At 39.7% G+C, this 26,685-nt stretch overlaps 1 protein-coding gene across 2 annotated transcripts in view; it reads left to right on the forward strand.

Moving 5' to 3' along the window:
• The window catches only part of SH3KBP1 (SH3 domain containing kinase binding protein 1), a 231,831-nt gene that overhangs the window by 32,526 nt on the left and 172,620 nt on the right, over positions 1 to 26,685 (forward strand). The window contains exon 2 of one of the 2 annotated variants that reach the window (XM_064474542.1): positions 2,379 to 2,536. In XM_064474542.1, coding sequence (XP_064330612.1) covers positions 2,379 to 2,536 — 158 coding nt within the window. The remainder of the gene's footprint in view (positions 1 to 2,378; positions 2,537 to 26,685) is intronic. The other variant, XM_064474551.1, reaches the window with a different exon arrangement.

Consider the following 26,685-nt stretch of genomic DNA (forward strand, 5'->3'; position numbering starts at 1 on the left):
AGCACCTGACTTCTGAGGAGAGCCTGAGAGAGATGGGGCTGTTTAGTGGGGAGAAGAGAAGGCTCAGCGTGATGTTATTGATGTGGCTGAATACGTGACGTGGTGGAGTAAAGCAAGCATAGCCAGAGTTCTCTTGGCAGTAGATAGTGAAAGGAAGAAAGGCAATCGGCACGTACTGAAATGCAAGAAAATCCATCTAAGCATAAGAAATCCTTTTTAGCCTTAAGGGTGATTGAACAGTAGAATTTCCATCCTTAGAGCTATTCAAAACCCTGGGTGCATAAGGCCCTGAGCAATCTGCGCTTCATCTGTCTCTGCTTTGAATACGGGGGTGTGGTCTACAGAGGTGCTTTTCAACCCCAAATGTTGTATGATTTGGGTAGTGGTTAATGGGCTGTAGTCTGCTTGCTAGGTGATGATAATTGGTGTACTACCAGGGGCTGTTCTGGGACCTGTCCTGTTTAACGTCTTTATCAATTACTGGAGAAGGCAGTGGAGTGCACTCTCCTCAAGCCTGGTTGTTACAAAATTGGTGGAACAGTTAGTATGCTAAAACGTGGAGGAACCTGAGGCTAGAGGAACTCCAATTGTCTTGCTTGGGGAAGAGGAAACAAGAGATCCTAAGAGCAGCCTTACAATACATACAAGGAGGTTATCCAGAAGATGGAGCCAGGCTCTTCACAGCAGTGCATGGTGGGACAAGAAGACCACTGGATGTAAATTGGAACAAGAATTGTTCCAATGGACTGTAGAAAGAAAACTTTTCTCCCAGTCAAGCAGTGGAGCAGGTTGCCCTGTGTGCCTTACCTCTGTCCTTGGAGGTTTTCAAGACCCACGTGGACAAAGCCCTGAGCAACCTGGTTTGACCTCAGAGCTGGTCTTGTTTTGAACAGGAAGCTGAAGGACTCTGATTTTTCAGTTATGTTTCAGTGGCAAATTTTTCAAGTTTGCATGTCAGCTTGTAATGTGTGGTCCCATTCTTTCTCTTTTGCTGTTCATTATGTAGTTTAGCAGGCCTCTTGTGAACGGGTTTTTATAATGGTTTTGGGCTTCACAGAAGAAGCAATAGATTAATATTATCAGCCGTAGCCTTGTGTCTGGGATGTCTCTGGAAGTCAGAACACTCTTTTAGCTATGACTTGCAGGCTGTGGGGGAGGGAAGGAGATGTTCAGCATTGTGTTTGTGTGACATTTTGGGGGTGGAAAGGAATAACTCTGCTTTCTGTCAGCTTAATTCAGTTTAGTCCTCAGGGCTTCTGTTACTTAGGCAGAACGTTTTTACTGTCTGTGGTGTAATGGTTAGCTTTGCTTTGTGAGCTGTATTGCCTGTTTGCTGGCCTCATCTTGCACGTTTTACATAGCACGGTCATTTGTGCAGAAAGCAGATATCTATTGCTAGTTCTCATTTTGCTGTTTCAATGGTTGAAGTGCTCAGTGTTTGGTGGAACATCCTGGGGCATGGTTTTCTGCTGAAGAAAACAGCAGTAAGGCTTTACAAATATGACTATCCTTGACCTTGCCAATCTGGCCCCTCCTAGTAGATATTTGGTGAACCAGTAAATATAACTATGGCTTACAGATGCTCCAGGTCTATTATTTTTGATTCTCCAAAGGTTTTTTTGCTGTCTTTATGACTTCCTTAATTCTCTACAGGAACTTTGCTTTGTTTATAGTTTCAAGGGATGGGGAATCTTCCCAGGAGAAGACAAAGACACACCATATAATGGTAGCAAGCTTATAACACACCTCTGTTTGATAGCAGGCATTCAGAGCAACAGGAGTATTTAATCTTCAGATCCTTTGATGCATAATCACGAGTAAAGTAAATTTTTCTGCCTTTGAAACCCTGCAAAAGCATGTTCATGCAGTAAAGCTCTGCATTTCTGTATAAACAACAGTGAAACTCAGCATGATGCAAAAATTCTTGTTAAATACTAGGTTAAGAGTAATGTATTTAGCAAAGTAAGCACAGTGGCTTGGGATGCTTATGGATTTGAGAACCTTTCCAGAAATAAAAAGCTTCAGAATTCCCATGAAGAAAAGCTAAAATGTTGTCCAAGAAATAAAAATAAACTTTGTAATGCTGCCTGAGTAGATACTGCTGAAGGATCACAAATTAATTTGCTTTAAACAGTAAAGAAAAATGCATGCCATTTGTTGCCTTAACCATGATGGGCATTCCTGTGGTTTGGTTTTTTTGTTGTAGCATTTACCCACAAAACGTTACTATTACATGTTGCTTATTTGATGTGCTCTCTTGGTTAAGCTGAATATATTACTTTTGCTGAGAATATATAATTGGATTGGTGTTTTCTTATTCAAAGGCGTGGAAACTTAAACGTCGTCAATAATTATGAATATATGTGTTTCTCTTTTAGTGGAGGCGATAGTGGAGTTTGACTACAAAGCTCAACATGATGATGAGCTGACGATTACTGTAGGTGACATAATCACCAATATCAAGAAAGATGATGGAGGCTGGTGGGAAGGACAGCTTAAAGGCAGAAGAGGTTTGTTCCCTGACAACTTTGTAAGAGTGAGTACAAAGTGGAACTGTTCTTGTCTTGTGTGTATACGTTTTGTGTACTGTGCTGTTTAGGCCTAATATCAGCCTTTATATCATAATATTTCTTATATCCAAATCCATAATATATTGCAGTACAATGTTCTGTTGAGGGTATGTTACAAAGAAAAGATTACTTTCTTTGCAAAGACAATGTAGTTTTGATATCCTGAAAATAAAAGTAGCTACCCCTACATTTCTCTGCCATTCAGCGATTGTTTGTGGTCTGGGAACAAAGTGCTTAATCTAGAACAACTTCTATGTCATGGTATTTGCAATATTTTCTCTCCTCTGTAACTGCTACTTTTTTTCCAGAGAGCTTTCTTAGGTTTTATGGAAGTTTTTTGAAAATATTTATTCCTGGGTAAAATAGTTGAGAATAATTAAAGTGGATTTCTCCAAACAGTTGACTATAAAAACTTTTTAAAAATTCCTTTGTATTTTATGTACTATACCAAATAACTTGCAGTAATACTGGTTTTAGGAAAGACATTTAAAGTTTTAGAAATATATACCCTTTTTACTGGACATCTGTGTGTGCGTGCCTATGTCTGTACATATGAGACTAGCTGTCAGTACCTCTGGGCCTCCTTGATTTGTCATTGCGGACCTAGGCTGTTAGTTTCTATAAACCTCCATAAACCTGGCTCTCCAATATGGAAAAGAGAGCAAGAACTGCAATAAATTACATAAATAGGTTTTATGTTAATCTGGGCTTCCCCTTTCCAAGGATTTATATCCTTGATATACTTATGTATCTTTTTCTTCTTCTGTGTGAGCCTGTTGTATGTTTATACGTATGCACATAATGAAGTAATTTCATTTTGCTTCGGCAACACTGCATATGTCGAGGTAATTTGGGGAAGCGGTTTGGCGGCACACTTACCAAGCCCATAGTGGCTTGGGGGTACACACAGGAGCCTCAGGTGTTCTTGTGGGGACAAACATACTCGCGTCCTAATCCTTGTTGTTGCTATTGCCAAGAAGAAATGAGGTGAAAGGGATTGGAAGAGGAAGATTGATACCCTGTTTCTTGTTAACCTCTGAAAATCCACACTTTGGGGTAGGGGGAAGAAAATATTTTGGGACTTGTGTATTGATAATATTTTTCTGCTTGAACTCTGATAAACTGTGAAGTTCTGTGGGACAAAAGCAGACTTCCTCTTAAGCTTTCTTCACGCTGATATTTGAAATCTGCTACTGATTTTAGGAGGTGTTGGATTTGGTGTCCTAAATAAATGTGGCCTATGAATTTCTGTTATGAAAACATCATAATCTAAGTATGAAGGTTTGCAAGTTCTTCCCCTTAGTACCTGATTTTTAAGGCCCCTTCTTTCCAAAATGACTTCAAACTGTGGCATCCTGTCATATAATTGGAAAATAAATAGCTTTTTGTCTATAGAAAGTTCTAAAACAACAATAAATGTTCTGGATTTTGTGTATTCATCAAATACCACTACCTGCTCTTTGCTCCCCCCGCCTTTTTTTTCTTTTTAAATCAGCATCTAAGGCTGTTTTCTAAAGAACTAAAACCCTCATTAAATTCTTCTTCATTCTCAGCTTGAATGCAAAGTCAAGTGTGTTTTTCATAGTTGAGCATTCCCTCTCTAAATTAGGTCACATGGCATAAAAGATACAAACTTCCTAAAAGTATAGTTAGTTTGTGATTATCTTGAGTGAAAACCTTTATTTTTCTTCAGTTTTTCTTGTGTAAATCCCCTTGTATCTGGAGAGCTATAGCCAAACCTAACAGCAGTCCCGTTAGAAAGCTTGTTGAGCGTAATCATTCCATCCACTAAGTAATTGTAAACTTTCTCTTTCAGTTATGGAATTAAATTCTTGAGGTACTTGCATTCTATCTTTAAATGGAAGGAATAATTTCTCATGGAAGACAGCTTTTCCTTCCTGTGATTTGATTTCCTTTTGAAAAAATTCATTACTGTTGGGTTTTGCAAAAATTGAATGTTTGGGCTGAATTGAAACCACTGAATTAACATAGCAAAGAGGCCTGAGCAGTCTTGATTAGCAGGTGTGCATAGATTCTGGAAGTGCAGTTTGAAGAGAAAAGAGTTTGGAAGAAAAGATGTACAAATCAGAAATGAAAAAATTAGGGAAATGCAGTATATTGGAATGTTTTTGAAAAGACATTAATACAAAGTGTCACTTAAGAAAATAAAAAAAAATGTTTTTCAAGGGAGTTCCAGGTTGTGATGTGGAAAAGACATTTGGAGTTCCCTGTAGCAAAACTGGTTTTAAATTTCACAGAATAAATGCAGTTTAGGAGACCATTGAAGAGGAGTTGGCTGAAGACAGATGTGAGAAAGAAAGAGGAAAGGGGAGGTCACAATGATATGTATGCAACACATGTGCAGTTATTTTTTTCAGGGGACTTTCACTGTGAAGTTGTATCAGAGGTGCTTCCTGCTCTTGAATCTGCAAAACAACTGCTCTGAGTTTTATATATTTTTATACATACAAACACGAAAAAGCACAGATTCATACCCTTCTTACGCTCTGCAGTTCAATATGCAAGGTGTAACAGAAAAGGTATTTGAAATTTCTTTTCTCTTTCTGTTTGCACTGCCTATTAGTCTGCATCTAACTTGGAAGATCTTAGTGGGAAAAGTTTGTCTAAATGTGAGAAAATTCTTTGGTCCCTCTTTTAAGATCTAATTTACCTCTGTCAGCCTTTGTAGATATCTACTTTTGTTAGAGATAGTGATGCTGAAGTTAGTGTAAGAAATGTATGAAATGCATATTTGGTTGTCATTTTTCTGTTTTCTTTCAATTTTTCAGGTAGAGAAATAGAAATATGAGTGGAGAATTACATACTGTTCCTGGTTGTCTGTTTTACTCCTCAGTTATGCAGTTGAAAAAGAAGAGGTAGCAGGTGTGATTGCAGTGTAGTTCATTTGCATGGTATATAAAGTTAGTCTTTGATATCTTTCTAGCTTTAAAACATAAACCTGAAATCCAAATTCCTTACTTCTATAATCAGGAAAAAAAGGAAGTGTGGATGATGTGTAGTATATTAGGGGCTTTTTAAAATGCCATTAGGAGACAGACAGGAGGCTTTTGAGTTGTTTTTTTTTCTGGTCTTATTTTAACAAATTCCTTGTCTAACCATGCTCTGCAGTGTAAAACTTCATAAGTGTGACAGCATCTGAGACAGTTAGATTTTACTGATAGCAGATGAAGATGTAGAAAGCAGGAAACTGTGGTGCAGAGCCATGCTTGCCGGTTTTAATTTACGAACCCAATTCTATGTGGGATTGGGTAGTGTTATACTGGTAAACTATACGTGCTGCATGTGACAACCTTCAGGCTTGTCAGTACTCCAGAGGACTTGCCAATATTGCTAGCAGAATTGGGGAGGTAAATTTCTTTTAAAATTAGCAAGAAGTGTGGTGGTGTAGTGTATAGCTTGGGTTTTAGAATCAATGAAACAGGACAGAGGGGGTTTGTGTAAATCGGGTCAGAACAGCAACCTGGATTTCTTGTTACATAAGCAGAACACAATCTTTAAATAGAGCAAATAGGTTGTAGCATGTCAGGGATGTTTATGTTGAATCATACATACATGGTGGAGATCCTTATCTGTTGCTTGTGATTTAATTTTCTGCTCTGTAGGTTTTGTTTCATTGGGTTTAATCTTTACAACCAGTCAGAGGCTGCAGGGAGTCATGAGTGAAGCCGAGACCCTTGTGCTTGCTACACACCTCGTATTCCCCTACCCGTTCCTTTTAGTGCTGCCCTAAAACCTATCGTAAGACTGGGCTTGTGCACATGCAGGGGCCCTTTACAGCTGTAGTTTGGCTCCTGGGAGGGAAAAGAGAATATTCCCCATGTCCTGGAACACTCTGGTTCCTGAAGTGCTTTTTGCTTCCCCAGCCCTATGGCTGCTGCTTGGTACCCATCAGGTTGGAGAACTGACCAACTCCTGTTGTCCCTTCCTCCTGCTTTGCCACTGCGTGCTCCGATACTGCTGTGCCCACCTTTTGCTTCAGGTCTTGTAGGTTCATATTGCCTTCACTGCTCTCCTAAGTACCCTGAAAACTATTAATTAAGTGATGCCTGGGTCAGCTTTGCCTAAGCAGCCACTTCTCAAAGTTGTGGCATCTGATGAGGCACTGAGGTTGTATGAAAACTAGGGAAAGCAGTGTTATTTCTGTCTGTACCTGAAAAGATAACTTGCTTTACGGGTCAGTGAATCATCACAGGCTTTTCTTTTTCTCTTGGCAGGTACTTGCAATTCAATTACTGAGCTTTTTTGTTGAAAATCTTACTAGAATACTGTCTACATATCTGTTCTTAGGAAATGTTTTAGATTGTGGCACGCTAACTGTTATGTTGCCTTGGGAATGAGAGCCAGGAGTACTAGTTTCTTGTTTCAAGTCCTGGGTATGACCATTAAAGTTGTTACCCTTATGGTGAAATACAAGAGAATACAGTTGGTGAAATAAACTTTCAGATGGGTTCTATCATGTGAAAATGTTGTCTTTGAGCTTTTGTTTCTGTCAACAGCAATGAAGATTTGTGGGGAGAAACATAGCACACTGGTGCGTTGTTATTTATTATTGCTGCTATTACTCTTACAATGATGAAAGCAAAACTAGTAAAAGAAGTCTTTCTCCCTCTCCCAGCCCATCTCCCCACCAAAGACAGATCCACCAAGATGGTCTTATATCAGTCAATAGTCTCTGACTTGGCAGTGTTCGCTCTTCAAAGGGAATTCAGCACAGAACAGCAGCAGCACTCTGGGCCATCCTGGATGCCCAGGGCATGATTACAAATAATGTCATGCCTCAACCTGTTTGTCTTGCTTCAGAGGAGGTGGGGGGAGCTCCCAGTGAGGCAGTTGCCCTGGGTGGTTGGCCTGGAAGTGATGTTAGACTCCCTGGCAGCTACAGAGGCTTTTTCCCATTCCCTGTCACAGGGAACTGGTGATATTCTCAGACTGAATGGGAAGGGTGCCGTGCTCATTGCAGTCAGCAGAATGGATCCTGTATGTTTGTCATGGGGGCAGGTGTGGTGTTGGCTGTCCTGTGGTGATCAGTTTGTTGGATATGTTTTGATGCCAGGCTTTGAGGGGAGGATTACTTGGGGAGGGGTGGAGAACAGAGAGGAAAGAAGGGTTGCTGTTTGGGGCTGTCAGTTGTTGGATGAACTATGCAAAAGTGAGAGGGCTTAAAATGCATGTGGTGGTCATGCAGTGGACACATGGTAATGTGAAGCTTCAGTGTTAAGGTTTTTATTAGCTTGTAGTGACTTGTACTTTATATTGCAACAAGTTATTAGTAAAATGTAACCTGCTGAAAAGGCAGTGGCTTAATTGTAATTATATGTTGATAGAACTGGAGAAAATTTGAGTTTATAAAGAAAATGTATTGCTTTTCGTTCTTTAATATGCATTGTAAGTGCTGATGTTTAATTTAAAAAAATCTTATTTAAATACAGAGACTATTGCTTCACTGATAAGGTTCGGTATAGGTAGTATAAATTTATATACTAAGGAGACTTAACTATTTCCTCGTTTTGCTCAGGTTTGTCGTTTGTATTCTTAAGAAAATCTCAGTAAGAGTGTGTTCATTTAAAATACGCTGTTGTTTAAATTGTAGATTTTTAAAAAATGATAATTTGATGCTGAAATGGAAACTAAACACTTCTTCCCCCACCTCGCCCCACCCCGCCCCCGCTTCCTGAGGCTCCAAGCCATGAGGAGGAGAACCTAATCAGAGATTGAAAGAAGGACTCAACATGCTATCTAGAAGTTATATTTTCAAAGATACAACTTCTTTGGGACTGTAATGTCATAATTCTTTAAAACAGCTTCAATTTCTTCAGAACTTGTTTATGTCTTGTTATTTGGAAATGTGTGTTACACAGGGAAGTCAATGTGGTTTTGGCAATAGCCTCTTAATGTAGTTTCTAAAAGGATTTATAGAATTGGGAGGATGAAACGGTTGACAGCGTTCCTGCAACGTAGTCCTAAAAGGTTGGGAGGCAAAGATAAGGTGTCCAGGTGTTCTGACCTCATACTTTCTCTTTCCTGAAGTCAGTGTCTTTCCCCCGCGCCCCTTCCCCGGCAACTTTCCAAGCTCCAGATGTTTTTGTTTTCTCTCTAGCTTGTTTATGTGTGGGTGCATATGTTAGTAATCCATGTATTTAGGTCTGATTAATTTTTACACTTGTTCTGGCAATTGTTTTGCTGGAGCAGGCTGCTGTGAGAAACTGTAGGTAAAATCTGTAGAGATGCTTAGCAGCATTTGCATTCAAGTGTCTTGCAAAATGTACTTCTACAGTTTTGGATTTACAGAGAGTACAGCCGTGTATCAGCTTTTTCCTGACAGGACAAAAAACCTCGCTAGAATTCTTAAAACACAGTAACAGAAAATGCAAGCCCCTAGAAACTGAACTGCAGTTCAGTCCTGCTGCTGTTTGAAGCTAGTGTGAGAATACTTGTTGATAACTCCACCTTTCTTGCAATTTAATTGCACAGGCCTGAGATGGTTTCCCTCAACTTTAGGAAGCATTTGATTTTGATGTTTTTAATGTTTGTTTTCAAAAAAGGATATGAGAGAAACAGTATTCTGGATGCCTGTGGCGTAAGTACAGCATTTAGTAATTGTAATTGTGAAGGGTTGTGCTTGCATTCAAGCTTAGTATGCCAGCTATTCCATTTACTCCATTAGAATGATCCAGCCTGTATCCAGACTAAATCTACTGATTGTCTTTCAGTTTGTATTACTTAAATGTTAAGTAACGTTAACAGTAAGAATGCGGATGAGAGCAAGAGGGACATGTGGGAAAAGGAAAGCTATCAGGAATTGTAAGGCTAGCTGTTCTAACTGCTGCTGTCATGACTTAATGAGACTGCTTACTTTTGAATGTTCCTGTCCTGATCAAATACTGTAATTTATTAACAGTAAGTATATGTGCGTATGTGGAGGGGGTTATTTGGTGGTGTTGATTTTTTTATTTGTTTGGGTTTTCTTCACTGTTTTGGGGTTTTACTTCTATGTAAAGTACTTTTTTAATTTGAAGTATCATGTGTAGACCGCTTAACAGCTTTCATGCTTTTATAAAGTGCATATCAACTGGAATGGCAAACTATTTGCGTTATTTGCTATTAGAAGTGGTTTTTAACTAATGAGAGATCTTTTGTATTCAGTGTCTGTAAGTGCTGCAGTTCCATCCTAGAATCTTTTGGGAGCTATTTGGGAAGCTGATGGTGGAGACAGAGTCCTTAGAGGGTCCCCCATTTCCTGCCATCACCTAATTATTTACTCTATTAGAATTTCACTGGCACTGTTAGTAAAATCATAATATGACAAAGTATATTAGAGCAGTTTAGAATTATGATCAGCACATGTTGTTCTCTTCAGAGTTGGAACAAGATGAGTATATGCGAGTTTCTTAATCCTCATTTTTTGGCTCTTTTACAGCCATATGAAATATATTATTGTTTATACAGAGGCACTGTAGCCATTCAGTTACCCTTGGAAAAGGCAAAGGTGCAAGTAAACTACCATTGTGTAACAATGAGTTATTTACTTACTCTGACTTCAGACTTCTTAGGTGATGGATACTTAGAGCTGATAGTTGTGACGGGAGGTGGTGAGGGATGGAAGGGAATAAACAAGCATAGCATACATTTTTAAAAGTGACGTTGGTGCCTCCCACCCAGGGAGAAGGAACAAGGCAAACCTGTCGTATCTACAGAAGGTGGTAATGACTTCTGCTTTTACTGATTTTTTTTTTTTTTTTAAACTGGGAATATTGAGAGAAATAAATGCATCACAAGTCATTCAGGACTGTGCAAGGTGTTGAGTACATGTATCTGCTGCTTCACAAAACCGTGATCTCTCTATTTCCCACTGCATGGGGACTCACTGCACCCTTTGAAAGATTAATTTAGTACTCATTCTTCCAGAGAATATAGACCAGTATTATCAAAAACCCTGATTAAAACCACCATTCCAACAGAAACTGTCTCTGAAACAGAAACTTATTTCATAACTTGCATGATTGCTTATGGTTACAAGTTATTTCCATTATTTTGGCCGGTTCACAATAAGCAGCTTCACTAAACCTTGGTTTCCCTTTTAGACATGCTTAGGTGAGTTTAAGCAGTCTGACTTACCTGTCAGTATTTACTTATTAATTGAAAACACAAACCAAATGAAACTCCTTTTTATTCTTTTGGCTGCAAATAATTCTTCTAAGATGACCTGAGTTATTCTGCTTCCTGGGTTGAATTAGAGAAATACAGATGGCAAAACACCAGTAATTCAGAACTGCCATGTTAAGGTACTGTTGCGTGTGTACAAAAGGGCATACACTCAGTTGTTTTCCTCTGTTCCCACACAGCTTCTTCATTTTGTGACCTTCAGTCAATTCATGATGCTCTGTGGTGTACTTTTATCTATTTACCTTCCTTTGACTCTGTGGGATCTGTACTTTCAAACTGAAAGCATCTGAAGGTCTATGGTTGTGAATTTGAGTTTATCAGTTTTTGTGAACAGATTGTCACAAATAATGACGGTTAACTCAAAACCAAAACCTGGTTTGTTACTGATGTTTTGTAAATGCACAGAATGCTAAAGCTAAACTAAAGTCCTAGAAGGAGTTAGGATTCGTGTTAGCTTGCTGTGAGATATCGCCAGCATTTTCCCCTGCTGAAGGAAAGATCATATGTAATTTGAAACCTCCTTAACTGAACAGCTGAAGGCAGATTCTTTAAAAAAGTATTGTACAGAAATAAATTCCCAATAACAGTACTTTACTGAAGTTGATGGAGTGACTAGGAGGATGCAACTGCTTACGTGCACCAATTGTTGCAGGACTGAGCGCTGCATTTTATAGTCCTTAATTGCTCTGCAGTTCTGTGTAGAAGACTTACCAATTTCTGTGTTGTCAGCCCACATGTTTTTAGTGGGTCATTTGAACTTGTGTAGCCTTTCAGACAGTATGAAAATTTTTTGGAGAATCTGGGCAAACTGTCTGGTGGACATCAGAGGAAAATCTTGAGTAAGTGGAGGAAGAGGAATGCCTCATTAAACTGTAAAATAAAAGCTCATTTTAAAAAATATAGTCCCTTTTAAAATGTTTTCAGAAATAGAAATATGTGCATGTAGCAGGCATGCATAAGGTATGTGTGTGGTATGCAGAAATGGACATTAAGTCTAAAACCAGAACATACAAGTCAATGTATCGGAAATTATTTCTAAAGGGACTTTTATTTTACAAAATAGAAAGGAAATGTATTCTCTGGTCTCATTCATTAATTCAACCTTTTTTCTTCCACTAAGCCGTTGTATAAGGCTGATCTTTTATATCTGAAAGAGAGTTTTTACAGGAAAAGTAGAATGTGTGTTGCTCGCCCTTCTGAACCTTGGTGACACTTGCAGTGATGCTCTGTAATATTGACCCCATTTCTTTGTGCTGGGATTTTCACCTTTTCATTGTTTCCCTAGTGAGTATTCAGATATTTAGAAAAGGGTAATTTTTGTTTGGTCTCTTTAGAGTGAATATACTCTCCTCCCCAGCAGTTTTTTCTGAGATTCGTGTGTGTTTCCATTAGAAGCTGCCCTTCTTTTCCTCCTCCCCCACCTGGCAACTTCTGTGTGGGTTTTATTTTCTCATGAAGCTGAAACTGGGTGTACAAGTTACAGCGTTGAAGACCTCCTTCAGGGCATCCTTGCTCATGCCTGGAGTAACTTTTAATGTGTTGGTAACCTGCCTCTCCAGTCCCTGTGCCATGCCCTCTGCTGTCAGATTGCAGCTCCATGACACTAAGCACTATAAAGAATGAGAGAGAATATTTATTATAGCTGTGTTAGACAGTGGTTTTAATTTGAAGACTGGTTATATTAGTGGAGGCTTTCTTGGTCATGCCTTTGAGCCTGTCTGTGCTACTCAGCTCCTACCATTGAAGAATGTATGTGGAGAGACAGACAGGGAGATGGGATTTGAGTTTTAACCAACACCACCAGCATTTGCTAATGAGTGTTAACAGATGCATTTGTTTCCTACTGATGTTTTCAGATGGTCATAAAGTGAAAACAAGGTTTACAGGGAGAGGCCAAATTACTATCTCTTACTAGATTGCGTTGTTGGAAAAAATTACTAGGCTCCCAGACTCAGTATCCCCTCATCAGATCAAGCAACAAAATTAAAGATAAATACTGGCTACAGGCAATTATTTTTAGGTAAGGCCATTAATAGTAGCTGCTGAGACTGCTTGAAAGAAAAGGGAAGTTTGGATCATTGGAGCGTGATACATAGTAGCAGGAGGAGACCTGAACTTGAAACAGCATTGTTACCCCTGTGCTGCCATTACATTGCACCATCATTTTATGGAACTTCACCACAAAGTAGTAAGTTTTTGCATTTCTGCTACTCTCAGGGAGATGCACATAAACAGGGCTTGTGAAAAGGTGCCACAAATAATGATTCAGTGAAAATATAGAGTCATTTATTGCAAGTGCTTTTCTAGATATGTAAAAAAAAAAACCAAACCAAAAACCCAAAAACCCAAAACAATCCATCAACGTAATAGTAATTGTCTGGTAAAGATCATTTGGTGTCACCAACAGAGCTCCTCAATTTTTGTGATGTTAACAGTGGCCACTTAAAATATTTTTTTCTTTTTCTCTGAATCTGTGTGCCTTTCAGTGAGGACATACCATGGTATGAATATTATCTGCTGCAAAAATAAATAGCATAATATAATACAAATCCAAATTGTTCATTGTAAACATTATGGATGAGCAGCCTCACTTGCAATAGGAACTTGAATCTCTTTTGCCCTGTCTGTACCGTTGTTCTTTCGATTGTCAATATAATGTACTGCCAGAGAGCTTCTGCTGTGAAGCAGCTATACAGCGAAGCTTTGCTTGAGGGCCATCTAGTAGAACCTTGTACAGCAAGCAAACAGGGCTGTACCAGTAAAAGCTCAATCAGTTAAACCAGTTTAGCTAGTTTAAGTCAGTGGTAGGGGCTTCTTCCGGTTCAGTTACAAATCACACCTGCCAGTCCTCCTGCTCCAGCTATGCTGGCAGAAGTCTGCAAGTAGGTACTGTTTTAGGAAATTCCACTTTGGTTGTTTCTTACATATATCGCACGTTGTTGCAATGTAGTCTTTTCCTTTTTTCCCTTCCCCAGTTCTTTTCCTCTTCTCACCAAGCAATTTACAGCTATGCCTCTTTTTTAAATGGAGCTACTCTTGGCTATAGTTATTAGCCACCTGCCTCTCTACCCAGTACATTTTCTGCACTCTTGGAAGACAGGAGAGAAGTTTAAGGTTTGAGTTCTGTGAGTGGAAGAAACAGAGGGTAGTTAGTATCCAGATCTTACTCTCAAGTGAAAGGGCTAGAATAACAGGCAGGTGTGTAAGCTGTGCAAGATACTAGGGCAGTATTTAAGATCCAAATAGCTATTGCTTTGTTATAAAATTCTAGAATTAACTCTGTTTTTGTAGTGAGCTGTTAGCAAATGAGACAACTAGAAAGGAGTAATTGAACAGTTTCTTTAGAGTTCTTGTTTTTTTTAAATTGAAGGGGTACCTACAGGGTATCTGGAAAAGCTTCTTTAAAATTAATCCATGGTAAGCTAACTCCAGTATACAGACCATCGCAGGAAATGTAGCTAGGGCACCGAATGACGTTGTTTAAAACGTTACTGAAGCGTTTCCGTGCACTGCAGAAACCCTACCTAGGCTAGCACAAAACTGAAGTTGCGTTCAGTGGTGCGTTGCCTTGCAGCTCCTCTCTGCTGAGCGCACTTACGGGCAGAGAGAAAAGCTGTGCAGCTTGTACTGTGTTAGATTGCTTTCACGCAAGTAGTAAGGATCGTGTGATGAAGCAAAGTTTGAGGAAGCACAAGTTTGATCAGGAAAGAAACAGAATAAATAGGAAAAGACACAACTGAAATAGGCATAGGACAACCCATGTAAATTCAGGCATCTCTGACAGTGTTGGAAAAAGCAGTGCTCTAATATCTGCCAACTACATGGTGGATTATGTGGGAGCTTCTACAGAGCCTTGTTCACACCTGTTTCTAGCCCGTACCATTTCCTTCCTTTTTCAGTTTTTCCAGCTTAACCTGTTGGAAACTGTTGTCAAAAGTTCTTCAGCATAACATCTATACCTGAGTTTAGGAAAGGTAAATTCTCAGGTGTCAATTCTGCCACGCAGCCTTGTGGTAAAGGTTAATGTGGACAGACTACGGTTCTTGCCAAAAACTTTGTAGTAGCATAGTCCCCAAGGAAGGTTGGATGCTTTTAAATATATATAATATAGGGTGTCTATTTTATTGTAGCTGGCAGGATGTATATATTTTCTAAAGAATATATTTTAATCTGAAAGGTGGCATTTTAGTTAATCATGGCTTTCTAACAGTGAGTGTTGGAACTGCTTGAATAGTTACACCTTACATGCTTCATTTCTTCTCCTGGCCCTCACATGGAAACTTGGTCTGTGTTATGATTGATTGCAAAAGTAAGGGTAGCTTTATTTGCAGTGTTTTGGTTTTGGGAGACCTGTTTTATTCTGTCAGATGTAGAGTAGACAGATCTGCTGTAATGCCAATTCCAGAAGAAAATCTCAGAGGAGATTAATACCAGACAGAAAATTGATTTTATCAGAAAGAACATTGGGGGAGGCTTCTGGGTACTAGCAGAAAGCAAAAGTCATTCAGGTCTTCAGGAAGGAAAAGAAGGAGAATTTGGGGAACTTAAGGCTCACATTGGCCTCCTGGAAGCCATTTCCAAAGATATGAAGGAGAAGCAGCGGGTTGGGAGTAGTCAGCATGGATTTTTGAAGGGGTAGTCATGTCTAACCAATCAGCTAGTTTTCTACTGTGAGATCACTGACTCGGTGGAGGAGGGGAGTGCAGTGGGCACTGTTTATGTTGGCTTCTGCAAAGCTTTTGACACTGTCTCCTGTATCATCCTCATTGACAAACGGATGAAGTGCAGAGCAGGTAAACGGGCAGTGAGGTGGACTGAAAACTGGCTGAAGTGCCAGGCTCGTAGGGTTGTGACCGGCAGCATGAGCTCTGGCTGAAGGCCAGTCACTGGCAACATGCTGCAGGGGAGGATAATGGGGCTGATGCTGCTCAGCACCTTTACTGATGACCTGGATGACAGGGCAGAGTGCACTCTCAGCAACTCTGCAGATGATGCAAAACCAAAGGAGTGTTTGACACACCAGAGGGTGGTGCTGCCATTCGTAGAGGCCTCAACAGGCTGGAGAAACGCACTGACAGTATCTTTGTGAACAAAGGGGAATGCCAAGCCCTGCCCCTGGAGAGGAATAACCCCAGGCACCAGTGGAGGCTGGGGCCGAGCGGCTGGAAAGCAGCTTTGGCGAGAAGGACCCAGGTATCCTGGTAGCGACACCAATTAGACCACGAGGCAGCAAGGTGTGCTTGTGGCAAAGGCAGCTCCTAGGTTCCAGGGCTGCATTAGGCAGAGGATTGGCGGGAGGCAGGTGGAGAGGGGTGATCCTTGTCCTCGTCTCCTTTCTGGTGAGGCCCATTGGGAGTGCTGTGTCCGGTTCTGGGTTCTCCCGTACAAGAGAGAGATGGAGATACTGGAGCGAGTCCAGCGAAGGGCTATGAAGATGGTTGGGGAATTGGAGCACCTGACTTCTGAGGAGAGCCTGAGAGAGATGGGGCTGTTTAGTGGGGAGAAGAGAAGGCTCAGCGTGATGTTATTGATGTGGCTGAATACGTGACGTGGTGGAGTAAAGCAAGCATAGCCAGAGTTCTCTTGGCAGTAGATAGTGAAAGGAAGAAAGGCAATCGGCACGTACTGAAATGCAAGAAAATCCATCTAAGCATAAGAAAAAACGTTTTATCGTGAGGCCAGTCAAACACTGGAACAGGTTGTCCAGAGATTTTGTGGATCCTTCATCTTTGGATGTAATTAAAAGCCAACTGGACCCAGCCTTGAGTATCCTGCTCTGACTGACCCTGCTCTGACCCAGGGGGTTGGACTAGGCTATCTCCAGAGATGCCTTCCTGGTTCAGTCATTCTGTGAGTCTGGAAAAATACTTAGTTTGATCACAGTACTTTGGCTCTATAGGGATCACTCAGCTATGGAGTAGTAAACAGGAGTGTTAGTTGAAGTACGGAGGATAAGACTCTGGGCCCACCTAAAGCTCTATCTTGTGTACAAGTGATGCCTTTTCTATATGATAAAATGAAGTGTTGGTTTTAGTTTTCAGTTCTAATTATAACTACATATTTTTTTCTTTCAATGAACAGCATTTTTCACACTCCTATTAAAAATATGATGCCTTCCCCACTGCTTACACACACATGCACTTATGCCAAGAATAAAGAAGGTTTTAGCAACATTATGAAATTGTGGTTCTTGAAGCACTTGAATAGGCTGAGTAAACTTCAGTGCCTATCCCTTCCCCTTCCCTTCTTTCTCCTCATATCCCACAATTTCAGAAGTGACCTTTAACTGGAAAGAGGTGAGACGTTAACTTATTACAACTCAGAAGTAACCCTTCGTGAAAGTAGGCAGCTACAGACGGGAGAGTATCCACATTCTGTGAAAGACAGCAATATGAATTCAAGGCTTGCCTGATGTAAAAGAATCAAGGGAGGAGAGTGCTTTGAGGGAGCTGCTGGGAAAACTTATGTACAAGAAAGTAGAAATATCAGATTATTAATCAACCATAAGAGACAGAGATGCTAATCTGAGTAGCTTCAGAATACTCGGGAGGGGGGAATGCAGCTGCTTAACATGGGAGTGGGAGGGGTGTATATGTATGGGTTTGTTTATGAATGAGAAAGAAAGAGCATGAGATGAGTTTGGAAATATCTCTTAGTTCATAGTTCCAGTCCCTCTACTCTTCCAGGCCCCATCTTTCACATTTATGAAGCTTCATTGTGTTGTTGCTGTGCCCAGCAAATGCTGCTTGAGAATCACTTTGCTCTTATGGTTAGAAACGTTCCTTTACACTTTATCCTAAATTTATTAATGGCCAGTTTTTATCACTTGCTGTTGTGCAAGCATTCTTCTTGTGAGTTAAGATGGCTTTTTGTTTTTTCTCCATGGTGTTTCATCAAAGCTGTTTGGTGTTTGGTCTTAAACAGCCATTGAAGGTCTTCTCTTTGCTTGAGATATTGATGTAAGGTAGGCTCTCATTCTCTTGAGAATACTAGTAGCACTTCTCTGTATTTTATTTATAGCATATGTTCACATGCTGGATAGACACGACATGATAAAGAATGATACATAGTATTCCAGATTAAGCCTCAGTATTGCACTGTGTATTGACTTTGAGTCATTTGTTATCCATTTAGTAATTTCCTCTCATTTTCAGTAACCTGTAAATCAGTTCATGGACCTGTAATTGTCAGATGGACTCAAAACTATGTGAGAAACAAAATCTGAATGTTGTTTTGAAAAACATAGTAATTTTTAATATCTTCTTCTAGCTAGTCTGAATTGCTATAACTTTCTCTGAAACTCGTCTCATTATAAGACTTTTTTTTTAGAGCTGTACATTAATGATTATTTTGTATTTTTTCATGCCATCAAGATTGCTCTTTTTTCTGGCTTGATCATGTGCCTGTGTGTGTTAATTTGTGGGCTTTATCTGTCAGCCAGGGAACCACCTGCATTCTGTCTGGTAAGCAAGATACAGGCTGGGATGAGTTTTGTTGAAGAAGTCATACCAGTGACATGAGCGCTGGGTTTTTCGGTTACCTGAAATAGCCTCCATGTCACAGTTCCCATAAAGCCATCTTTTCTATACAACCCTTTTTCTTTTACTGCTAATTATAACCTTCTCTTATGAGTTCTTATAGTCAAAGAATTCCCAAACTGTAACAAGAGGAAAGAAGGATTTAATAATTTAGAGAAAAATGATTGAATGAAAGGGAAGAGAAACACAATTGTGGAAGACAAAAGTTGTGATGTGTATTGGGCTTTATATGCCTTTGTGGAACGATTAAAATAATTTGGCTGCCAAATGAATCACACTCCTCTTCTGTCATTCATGGAGGGCTCGGCTAAGATAGAGCCTTTGTAAGAACAAGATCTTTTCAGATTAGAGCATTTGAGCAGCCTGTTCTGTCTTCAAGTAATATTTATTTTCAGCAGCCATGTTCTAAACGTTTTGTACCTGTGTGAGGGAAGTACAGAATACAAAAAATCTTGCAGTAGAATTTTGTCCCTGAGTTCAGTGACACTTGGCAGAGGCCAAGATAGAATATTATCTAGATTATATTTGGAAATGGAATATTTACATCTTGGATTTGTAAGCCTAGGACAAAACGGCGAGAAACTGGTATTAGGTTGGTATTTGATTTAAGTCAGGAAAGCAGAGGGACAGTGGAATTATGGTAGGGATGTTGAAGGAGAACATTGTAATTGCTGCGGCATGCTTGCTGTTCTGAAGAGTTAAAACTGATGACTGCTGTTAAAATAGGTAGAAATAAAAAAAATAAAAGGATGAAAGAGAACAGCATGTTAATATTTCTGTTGAATTACTAATAAGGGCTGAATTTGAGAATGGTGATTGAAAGGGAGTGAAGCCATGGATTTGGGGTTAAAAGGCTTGGATAGCTCAGGATAATATGCTGAAAAAAGTAAGTAAGTGCTGTAAAAAAACACAACAGTGAGAAGAAAGCGTACTGGAGGAAATGGAGAGTAATGTTCAAACCCAATATAACTTCTGCCATGCTTCTTTTTTCTTCTTTTGGATTTTTTGGGGGTGTTTTTTCTTATATCTTTCTTCCTCAGTTATACCCCTGTTAATAAGCATGCCCCGATGGCTTTCTCTGCAGCCCATAAACAGTGTCTGTAAACCATCTCTACACCAGCTTTTTCACAGAGGTTTAGCAGTAAGACAGAGTGACAAGGTGAGTGAGAATAGAGGGGATGCATAGGAAGCAAAGAACTGGAGCACTGATGTTAAGCAGAATGGCTATTAGGAGTCATCCAGTAGGGGCCCTCTGTCTATTTGTAGAGGATACCAAGGTTTAATACAAGCAGTGAAGAGGTCTTGGATTTAAAAACTATATTCTGTGCCAATGTCTACTGGCAAAGAGAGACAGCTGTGTTTGTAAGATTTTTGTTCTGTAGTGTTTTTAAATGTGCCACAGTGACTTTATTTTGATTTCCCCCAGTCAGCCTCCTTTAAAACTGCAGTCAATGGTGTAATCAAAATCAGTTCCTCCAATCTTGTTTTGGCCTTGGGGGTTTCACCTTTGACAGATACTCACAGTTTCTTGCAACATTTACTTCACATAGCTTTGTTTTATGGAAACTTTTATTAGAGTGGTTTGTAGTATTAACTTCATAGATTTGATCCAAAGTTTGTGTAGTCTATTATATTGGCTCCCTTTGGATTGCACTGCCTATTGCCAATAATAAGATACACTTTCTTCAAGTTATGCTTTTGCTTGAAACTTTTAATGTATGGCTCTGTACATGCGTGTGTCTCTTATCTGTCTCTAGACCACGGTCTGAGTTTTCTTCCAGTCTCTGAGCAGGAGCACAAAAGGCTGCAAACTGCATTGTGTCTTAAAATGCAATATCTATGGGGTTTGTTTGTTGTCTTTTTCTTTCTTGAAACCTCACTCGTTTAAATGTTATTAATAAGAATTAATTCTAATTGTCTAAAAGTCTAATTGTCTAAAAGTCTAATTGTCAACTTTTAAAGTTGAATCAGTAAAATCTGTTTTGTTGTATTAAGGTGGGGTAGCAGAAGGTGGCCCTTGCATTTCTTACCTTTGCAGAGTCTGAGTGTCGTTCTGAATTTTCTTTCCTTCTCTGTGGCAAGAGTGGTGTTTAGATCATCTTCCTTGGCCACCTGTAAAGATCAGAGTTAGTTATGACTACTGTTTTGGATAGGCATCTCTGCAGATGGTACCCTTGGAACCTACTAGAAACTTCTTGTTCAAGCTGATGAATCTCTGTGCTAGGACAACTCAGCATGCCTTTGTTCCACAGCTAATTATAAATACTTCAGGCCTTAGGGCTGCAAGTACTCTGCATGTTAAGAACTGAGCACTTGCATTAATCTAACCTCCTCCTGAATAGCTGGTTAATATCTAACTAATGACTGCATTATATAAAATTTTTAATGCATTTATGTAACTTTGCCTCTAAAATGTTTAGTGATACCTCTAGTATTTGCTTACAGTAAAATAGATCTGAACATTCGAGAAGGACATTCACTCTGAACTTTTGACAGCTGTTTAATGACTGCTGTAGGAGCTTCTCTGACACCAGCATAAAACCAGTCCAGCTAATACTGTTTGGTGACACTTTGAGCATAAAAGATGCTAAATAAAGCTTAATGTTCTGCAGTGTAACACTACCAGTGCAGATGGCAAACAGCAATTTCATTCTTTGTGAACTTGGACCACTTGCACAGTGTTTGCATAAATTCAAGCACAATCTGATGCAAGGAGGAATAGCATGTAGTTGTCTGTTTTCAGAGTAGCATGCCAAAAGCAAAGCCAGATAATGACAATATGTTTCTGATTTGAGTTTCAGATATTTTTTTTCTTTTTGGTAAAACATGAATGATTCAAACAACATCTTGTTTGTGTGACTATAGTGTCCTTAAAGTGATCACGTAAGTAGTGTGATCAGAGGATCTACTGTGTTAGCTTTATGGAGCTTGTGGACGAACTAGTGCTTTTGGTGAAGAAGAAAATGCTACTTAATATGGAAATTACTTTGCCCTTTAAAGTGGAACTGCAACAATTGGAATGACCAACAGCTAGGAAGAGACTGCCCTACTGACTCCTGCTGCAATTAAAAAGAAGAAGTACTGTCATCATTTTGCTGCCTTCTTGCAAACCTTGTAACAAGAACTGTGAAAGGAAATGTAACTGTCCTCTTTTCTTGAGAAGATGCTGACAAAAGCAACAACGGTGAGGTAAAGGCTGCAGCAGTTCATTGCAGAAGCTATTTTTACATCAGTTTTATAGCCATTCTGCTGAAATGGGAAGAGTAACTATTGCTTTAGTTTATTGTCTAGACTGTGCTCTTCCTAGAAAGGTTGGACTAGATGATCCCTGAGGTCCCTTCCAACCTGGGATTCTGTGATTCTGTCACAAATAATCTAACCCAGAGGAATTTTACAGCTCAAAGAATACTGCATAATACAATGAAAGTTGGTAATACTTGAGGTGGTACGATTCATCACATAGTGTGACAATGATCATCTTGGATGAGCATCTTATTTTTTGTAGGAATTGTTAGAAGCTAGCTTTTATCAAGAGCAAAGCTCTTTTCCATGCTTCATTTCTTGTAAGGAAAAAAGGAGCTTCTGCCTACTCAGATGGGATGACCAGATGACTCACAAGTGCATGAAACTTTACCATGTTTATTCAAATATGATTGCCTGTGATATCAAACATATTTTCTCCACAGTGTATTTCTACTTTAAAAGAACCTTAGTTAAGTAATATTTTTTTTAAAAAATGACAGAGATAGTGAAGAAAATTATCTACTTGCTTTTTAAAAACAGAATAAATCTGGAATAGATGAATTGACATCACTAAAGCCTGAGGCATAAGTTTGATTTGTTACTGGCATAGCTTCCACTACAGGTATTATGCAGTATATACCTCAGGGAGTGTTTGTCCCAATGGATTTATAATGTCTTATGCTGCATGGATTTATCTTACCAGTGTTAAAGAAATGAGATGAAGTGCTAGGGAAATGTTTTTTCATTAATTCCTGAAATGAGGTTAGAATTTTTAAGCATGTAACTGTGGCTTATCATCTCCACACTTTTTGCACTTTTTAGAAAGGTCTTCTGAATCTTTGCAGAGATGTTGGGGATCTATTACACTTCTCAGGTACTAGAGCAGTTGTTTGTTTTCTGAGGTAGTATCTGTGTTTGTATTAGCAGGATCATAGCATGGGTACAAAGCAGGAAACTGGTTTTGTGTTGTCTTTAACAGAGTAAACCCGAATTATTTAGTTATTCTGCACAACGTTAGTTTTTATGAAATTTGTCCCCATTGCAGAATGGCAGCAGCTACCCTTGCATTTTCTTGGGTCTCAATGTATTCCAGTCTTCAGAGGATGACTGGAAATTTGCTCCAAAAGCAGACTCACTCACAGTCTAGTTCCTGAGTACCCTGTCAGGCACAGGCCACAGGGAGTCTGTCTGGCTGCCTGGGAGCCTGTCTAAGCTCTTCACAGGGCTCCTTCTTGTGTGGAACCACAGGTTGCATTCTGCATCTGCACCCTAAGGAAAATAACCACTAGTGAGACTGAAGGAATGGATTCTGTAATGGATACTGCTTTATCAAGACAAGGAAGTGTTTGCTGGCATTCAGTCTTCCCAAAAGACTGCATTTCCAGCCCGAAAATTCAAACTCTATTATAAAGAAAGTTTTGTGTGCTTGTGCACAATGTTACGGTCCTAAGACTGGAAGCTGTAGTTTCAGGTCATGCCTGTGATGCCAACTTGAACGTATGAGAAACAGGGTATAAAGTTTCCTAGCTGGGGCAAAGGGGAAAATGAGATAATAATAGAGAAGTCTGTGGACCTTATTGCACTAGTTAAAAGGGGTCAATGAAGTAAAGTATCTTCTCCCTTCTGATTTGGTAGAACATGGGAAACTACTAATAGTATGCAGTATTGTGGATTTACTTTTCCTTGTTTTGCAACTCCTTAAAGCCAGCTGTGAAGTAAACATCTTGAAATGCATAGTTTCGGAGGCTTTGTGTTACTTCCATAGTTTATGAAATTGACCTTGACTAACTAAGAAACGCCATAAGCCCTGGAAGCCACCTGTTTGCCTCTTCCTTCTTTTGAACTGTTGGGGTTGCACAGAAGTGGCAAATATCTGCAAGTCCTCAGCTGCTCGTAAATCTTCCCTTCACAGGGTATGCCGGAGACTACAATGAAATCTAGATGTAAGGGGTGTTACTAGCTACGCTTAAGTAGTAATAACCCTTTCAGGGTCTTGGACACCTCAAATAATTTTGGCACAATTTCTTCTGCAATCTGGCTGCTTTAATCTGTGTTCAAGGAGCTCAGACAGTTGTTTGTTCATCTTTTTTTTTTGATTCATGAGTAGTAACTGAAGGAGTCAGAGTTGTACGTTCCTTGATTTTAAAATGGCTGTTCTCTTGCTCATGTTCAAGCTGAAGCTGCTCTTCAGAGACTGGGGAAGAGACACAGATGACTAATTCTCTGCCCCCCCTCTGCACTGCTGCATAAAGTTACTTGTGGCTGATGGCTGAGCTCCTGAGACTGAGCGGGAGCGATAGGAGGCAGCTGGAGAGGCTGTCTTTTAGAACTGGTTGGAGTACTTAAGTTTATCATCAATGAAAATTATTTAGGAAAAATTTTATTTTTAATACATCTGTTAAAAGCCACATTTTTAGAGCACTGAAGGGCTAGGAAGTAATGGTCCAAGTTTGGGGACTGAGCACTAAGGAAGATAGGATCTCTCTTCAGTCTGTGAAATTGTTAGAAAAGTATTTCCAGGCCTGAAAAACTACTGTTTGATATCATGACTGCAATCCTGAGGCTCTAGGTAGGAGCAAGCCTGTATTTCATCAAGCTGTGTGAATGTGCATGATGACATCACTCGATGAAAGGTTGATTGTTTTAAAATAATTGTCAACAGCCCTGTGACCTCATCCTTTGGTGTGAAACAAGCCAAGAGATTTTATTTTTATTATTCACTGTTTTTCTCTAAATGCAAATCAAACCAATTACAAATATTTCAACATGTAGATGAATAAAGAGATGCTAAAGATTCAGGCGAATGAAGAATGCATGGAAGAGAAAAGTAGAAATAAACGTTGTCTTGCCTGTTGGCCAGCTTTGAATGCCAGTTCTGTCTAGTGACTGCCATGGTGGAAGCAGGAGAGAAGAGGAAAGAGAAAGGTAACCTGTAGATGTCTCAAGAAATCCTCAAAGAACCTGACTTCTATAACTATTATAGAACCATACTCATGATAGCTGGTCTTTGGCGTAGAATTTACTGTAAGAAATGCCTTTGCCTGGTTTTATTAATGCTGTAGACTAACCACTTCACACAGTAAAAGTAAACATAACAATTTAAGCTGTACAAGCATCTTTCTAAAATGGCCACGTGTACCATGTGTGATTGGTATGAAAGAATCTCCTTGGCTAGCCTTTTGTAACCACTGTAATTTACAGCTAATGAATGTGGTTCCTGCAAGAGGAATGCCTTTTCTCCCTTGCATTTAGGGAAATAATATAAATTTTAGGTTGATAGGTTAGAGATCTAGTCACTATGGCATGATTTGAGGGTCTGACAGGTCCCAGGAAGCTCAGACAGCATGTCTGGGTGTTGCCACAGAAAATCTAACTTGAACTTTAGTATTTAAATTGATTTGGCTTGGACCCTGCCAGCCTTAGATGCTGCCTGCCTGCCTGCATTTGTATGTCCAAGGCAGTGTTCCTGAAGAGTCAGTGCTGCAGCTGTGGTGGTGGGCAGAGAATAGGTGTGCCTGGAGCACTCTTGTCCTCCTGTTCATTGGAGGATTTGTGACCCAGCCCTGATGGCTTCTGGGGCCACTTTACAGTGACTGTTGTGGCGTGGTGGTGAGCAGTGACTGCCATGTTTACTTGATCTTTCAGCATGGTAATTTTGGATACGCTAAAATTTCTGAAGGTTGGTTCGGAAGTTTGTAGAAACTCCCTGAGTGTTATCTTTACACTTGCGACCCATAAGATTTCCTTGTCTTTGCTTCTTCCCCTTGCTTCCTCCTCCTGTTCTGCTCTAGAGAAACCACTCCACTGGGCAAGTGTTTGAAACCTGCTTATAGTGGTTACCTCCATCTAGCCTGTGGAGCAGCTTGAATCAAACTCGTAGTGAGAGAACGAAGATACAGCCATATGTTTATCACAGAAGAGATGGAAAATTTGAATGCTGCTTTGTATTATATCAGATATCTGTACAAGAGAGAACACTCTGGTTCCCACAGAATGGGAATCCAATGTATAGTAAATTTTTATCTTCTTATCATTAATTTACCTGCTTGATACACACTTTATTTTCCTTAAAAAGCAGTGCAGCACTTAAGATGTAATGGTGATGCAGACAGGGATAAATCTACAGTTAGATTTGGAGCTTTCAGCTGTGTTTTAAACTGAACCATGCCTGTAGAAAAGTGTGCATGTTTTGAATTTTTTTTGGTCATGTCAGACAAATCAATGTAATTTTATTGATGTTGGGAAACATGCCTTGCTACTAAGTTTGAGTGTACTTATTTCTCATAATTTACCTGGGAAAGGGCCTTTTGGAACATTTGAACATCTGAATTCCAAAAGTTTTTTTTAGTTTTGGGCGCTTTTTTTTTGTTTTTTTTTTTTTGTTGTTGTTGTTGTTGTTGTGGGGTTTGTTGGTTGGTTGGGGTTTTTTTGTTTACATTTCTGAAGAAAAGAAGCTGTACTAAAACTTGGTCAATGGTGGACTGATGCAACTGAGAAGTATTGATTTAAAAGGGGGGGGGGGGGGGGGAAGAAGAGGTTGTGGGGGAAGCCAACAATCCAGCCACTGAGGATGATTTTAGTCAGCCTAGTCTTTTCGTATAGGAACGTTTTACAGAAAAGCATTCTTGCTGGGGTGTAGGATCTTGTGGTGCATTTTAAAGGATTTAATCTTATTTGGAATATATGGAGGACTCGATTTAAGCAGTCCATTCACTATTCTTATTGGCTATTCGTATTCACTCAATTCCATTGTTCTTACAGCACTGATCTAGTTTCAGTGTGCTCCTGCAAGAGGTAGAAGCTGCCCTGTGAAGGAGGGTATCTTTCTGGGTGCAGTTGGTATTGTGTATTCTTCTCCCACCCTCAGCCTTTGTGGAAGTGATGTGTTGGAAAGGCTTTGAGATCAGTGGAAGGTAATATTAACCGATGTCAAAGACGCATGTGTTTGGAGTAACCTTTGTCAATGTGTCTGTATATGCAGGCATACAAAGCAACTGATTAAGACGGGATCATGTTTTCAAAATTCTCATTGCAGAAGGAAGAAAGAAATGGTCAGTTTTGAACAAAACCTGAGATATGGGTGTAGTCAGAGCTGAAACCCAATATTTGGGGTTGTAGGGCATCTGTAAACAATTTGACTTTAACCAAAG

Source organism: Phalacrocorax carbo, chromosome 1 (assembly GCF_963921805.1).
Source record: "Phalacrocorax carbo chromosome 1, bPhaCar2.1, whole genome shotgun sequence".
Taxonomy (NCBI): Eukaryota; Metazoa; Chordata; class Aves; order Suliformes; family Phalacrocoracidae; genus Phalacrocorax; species Phalacrocorax carbo.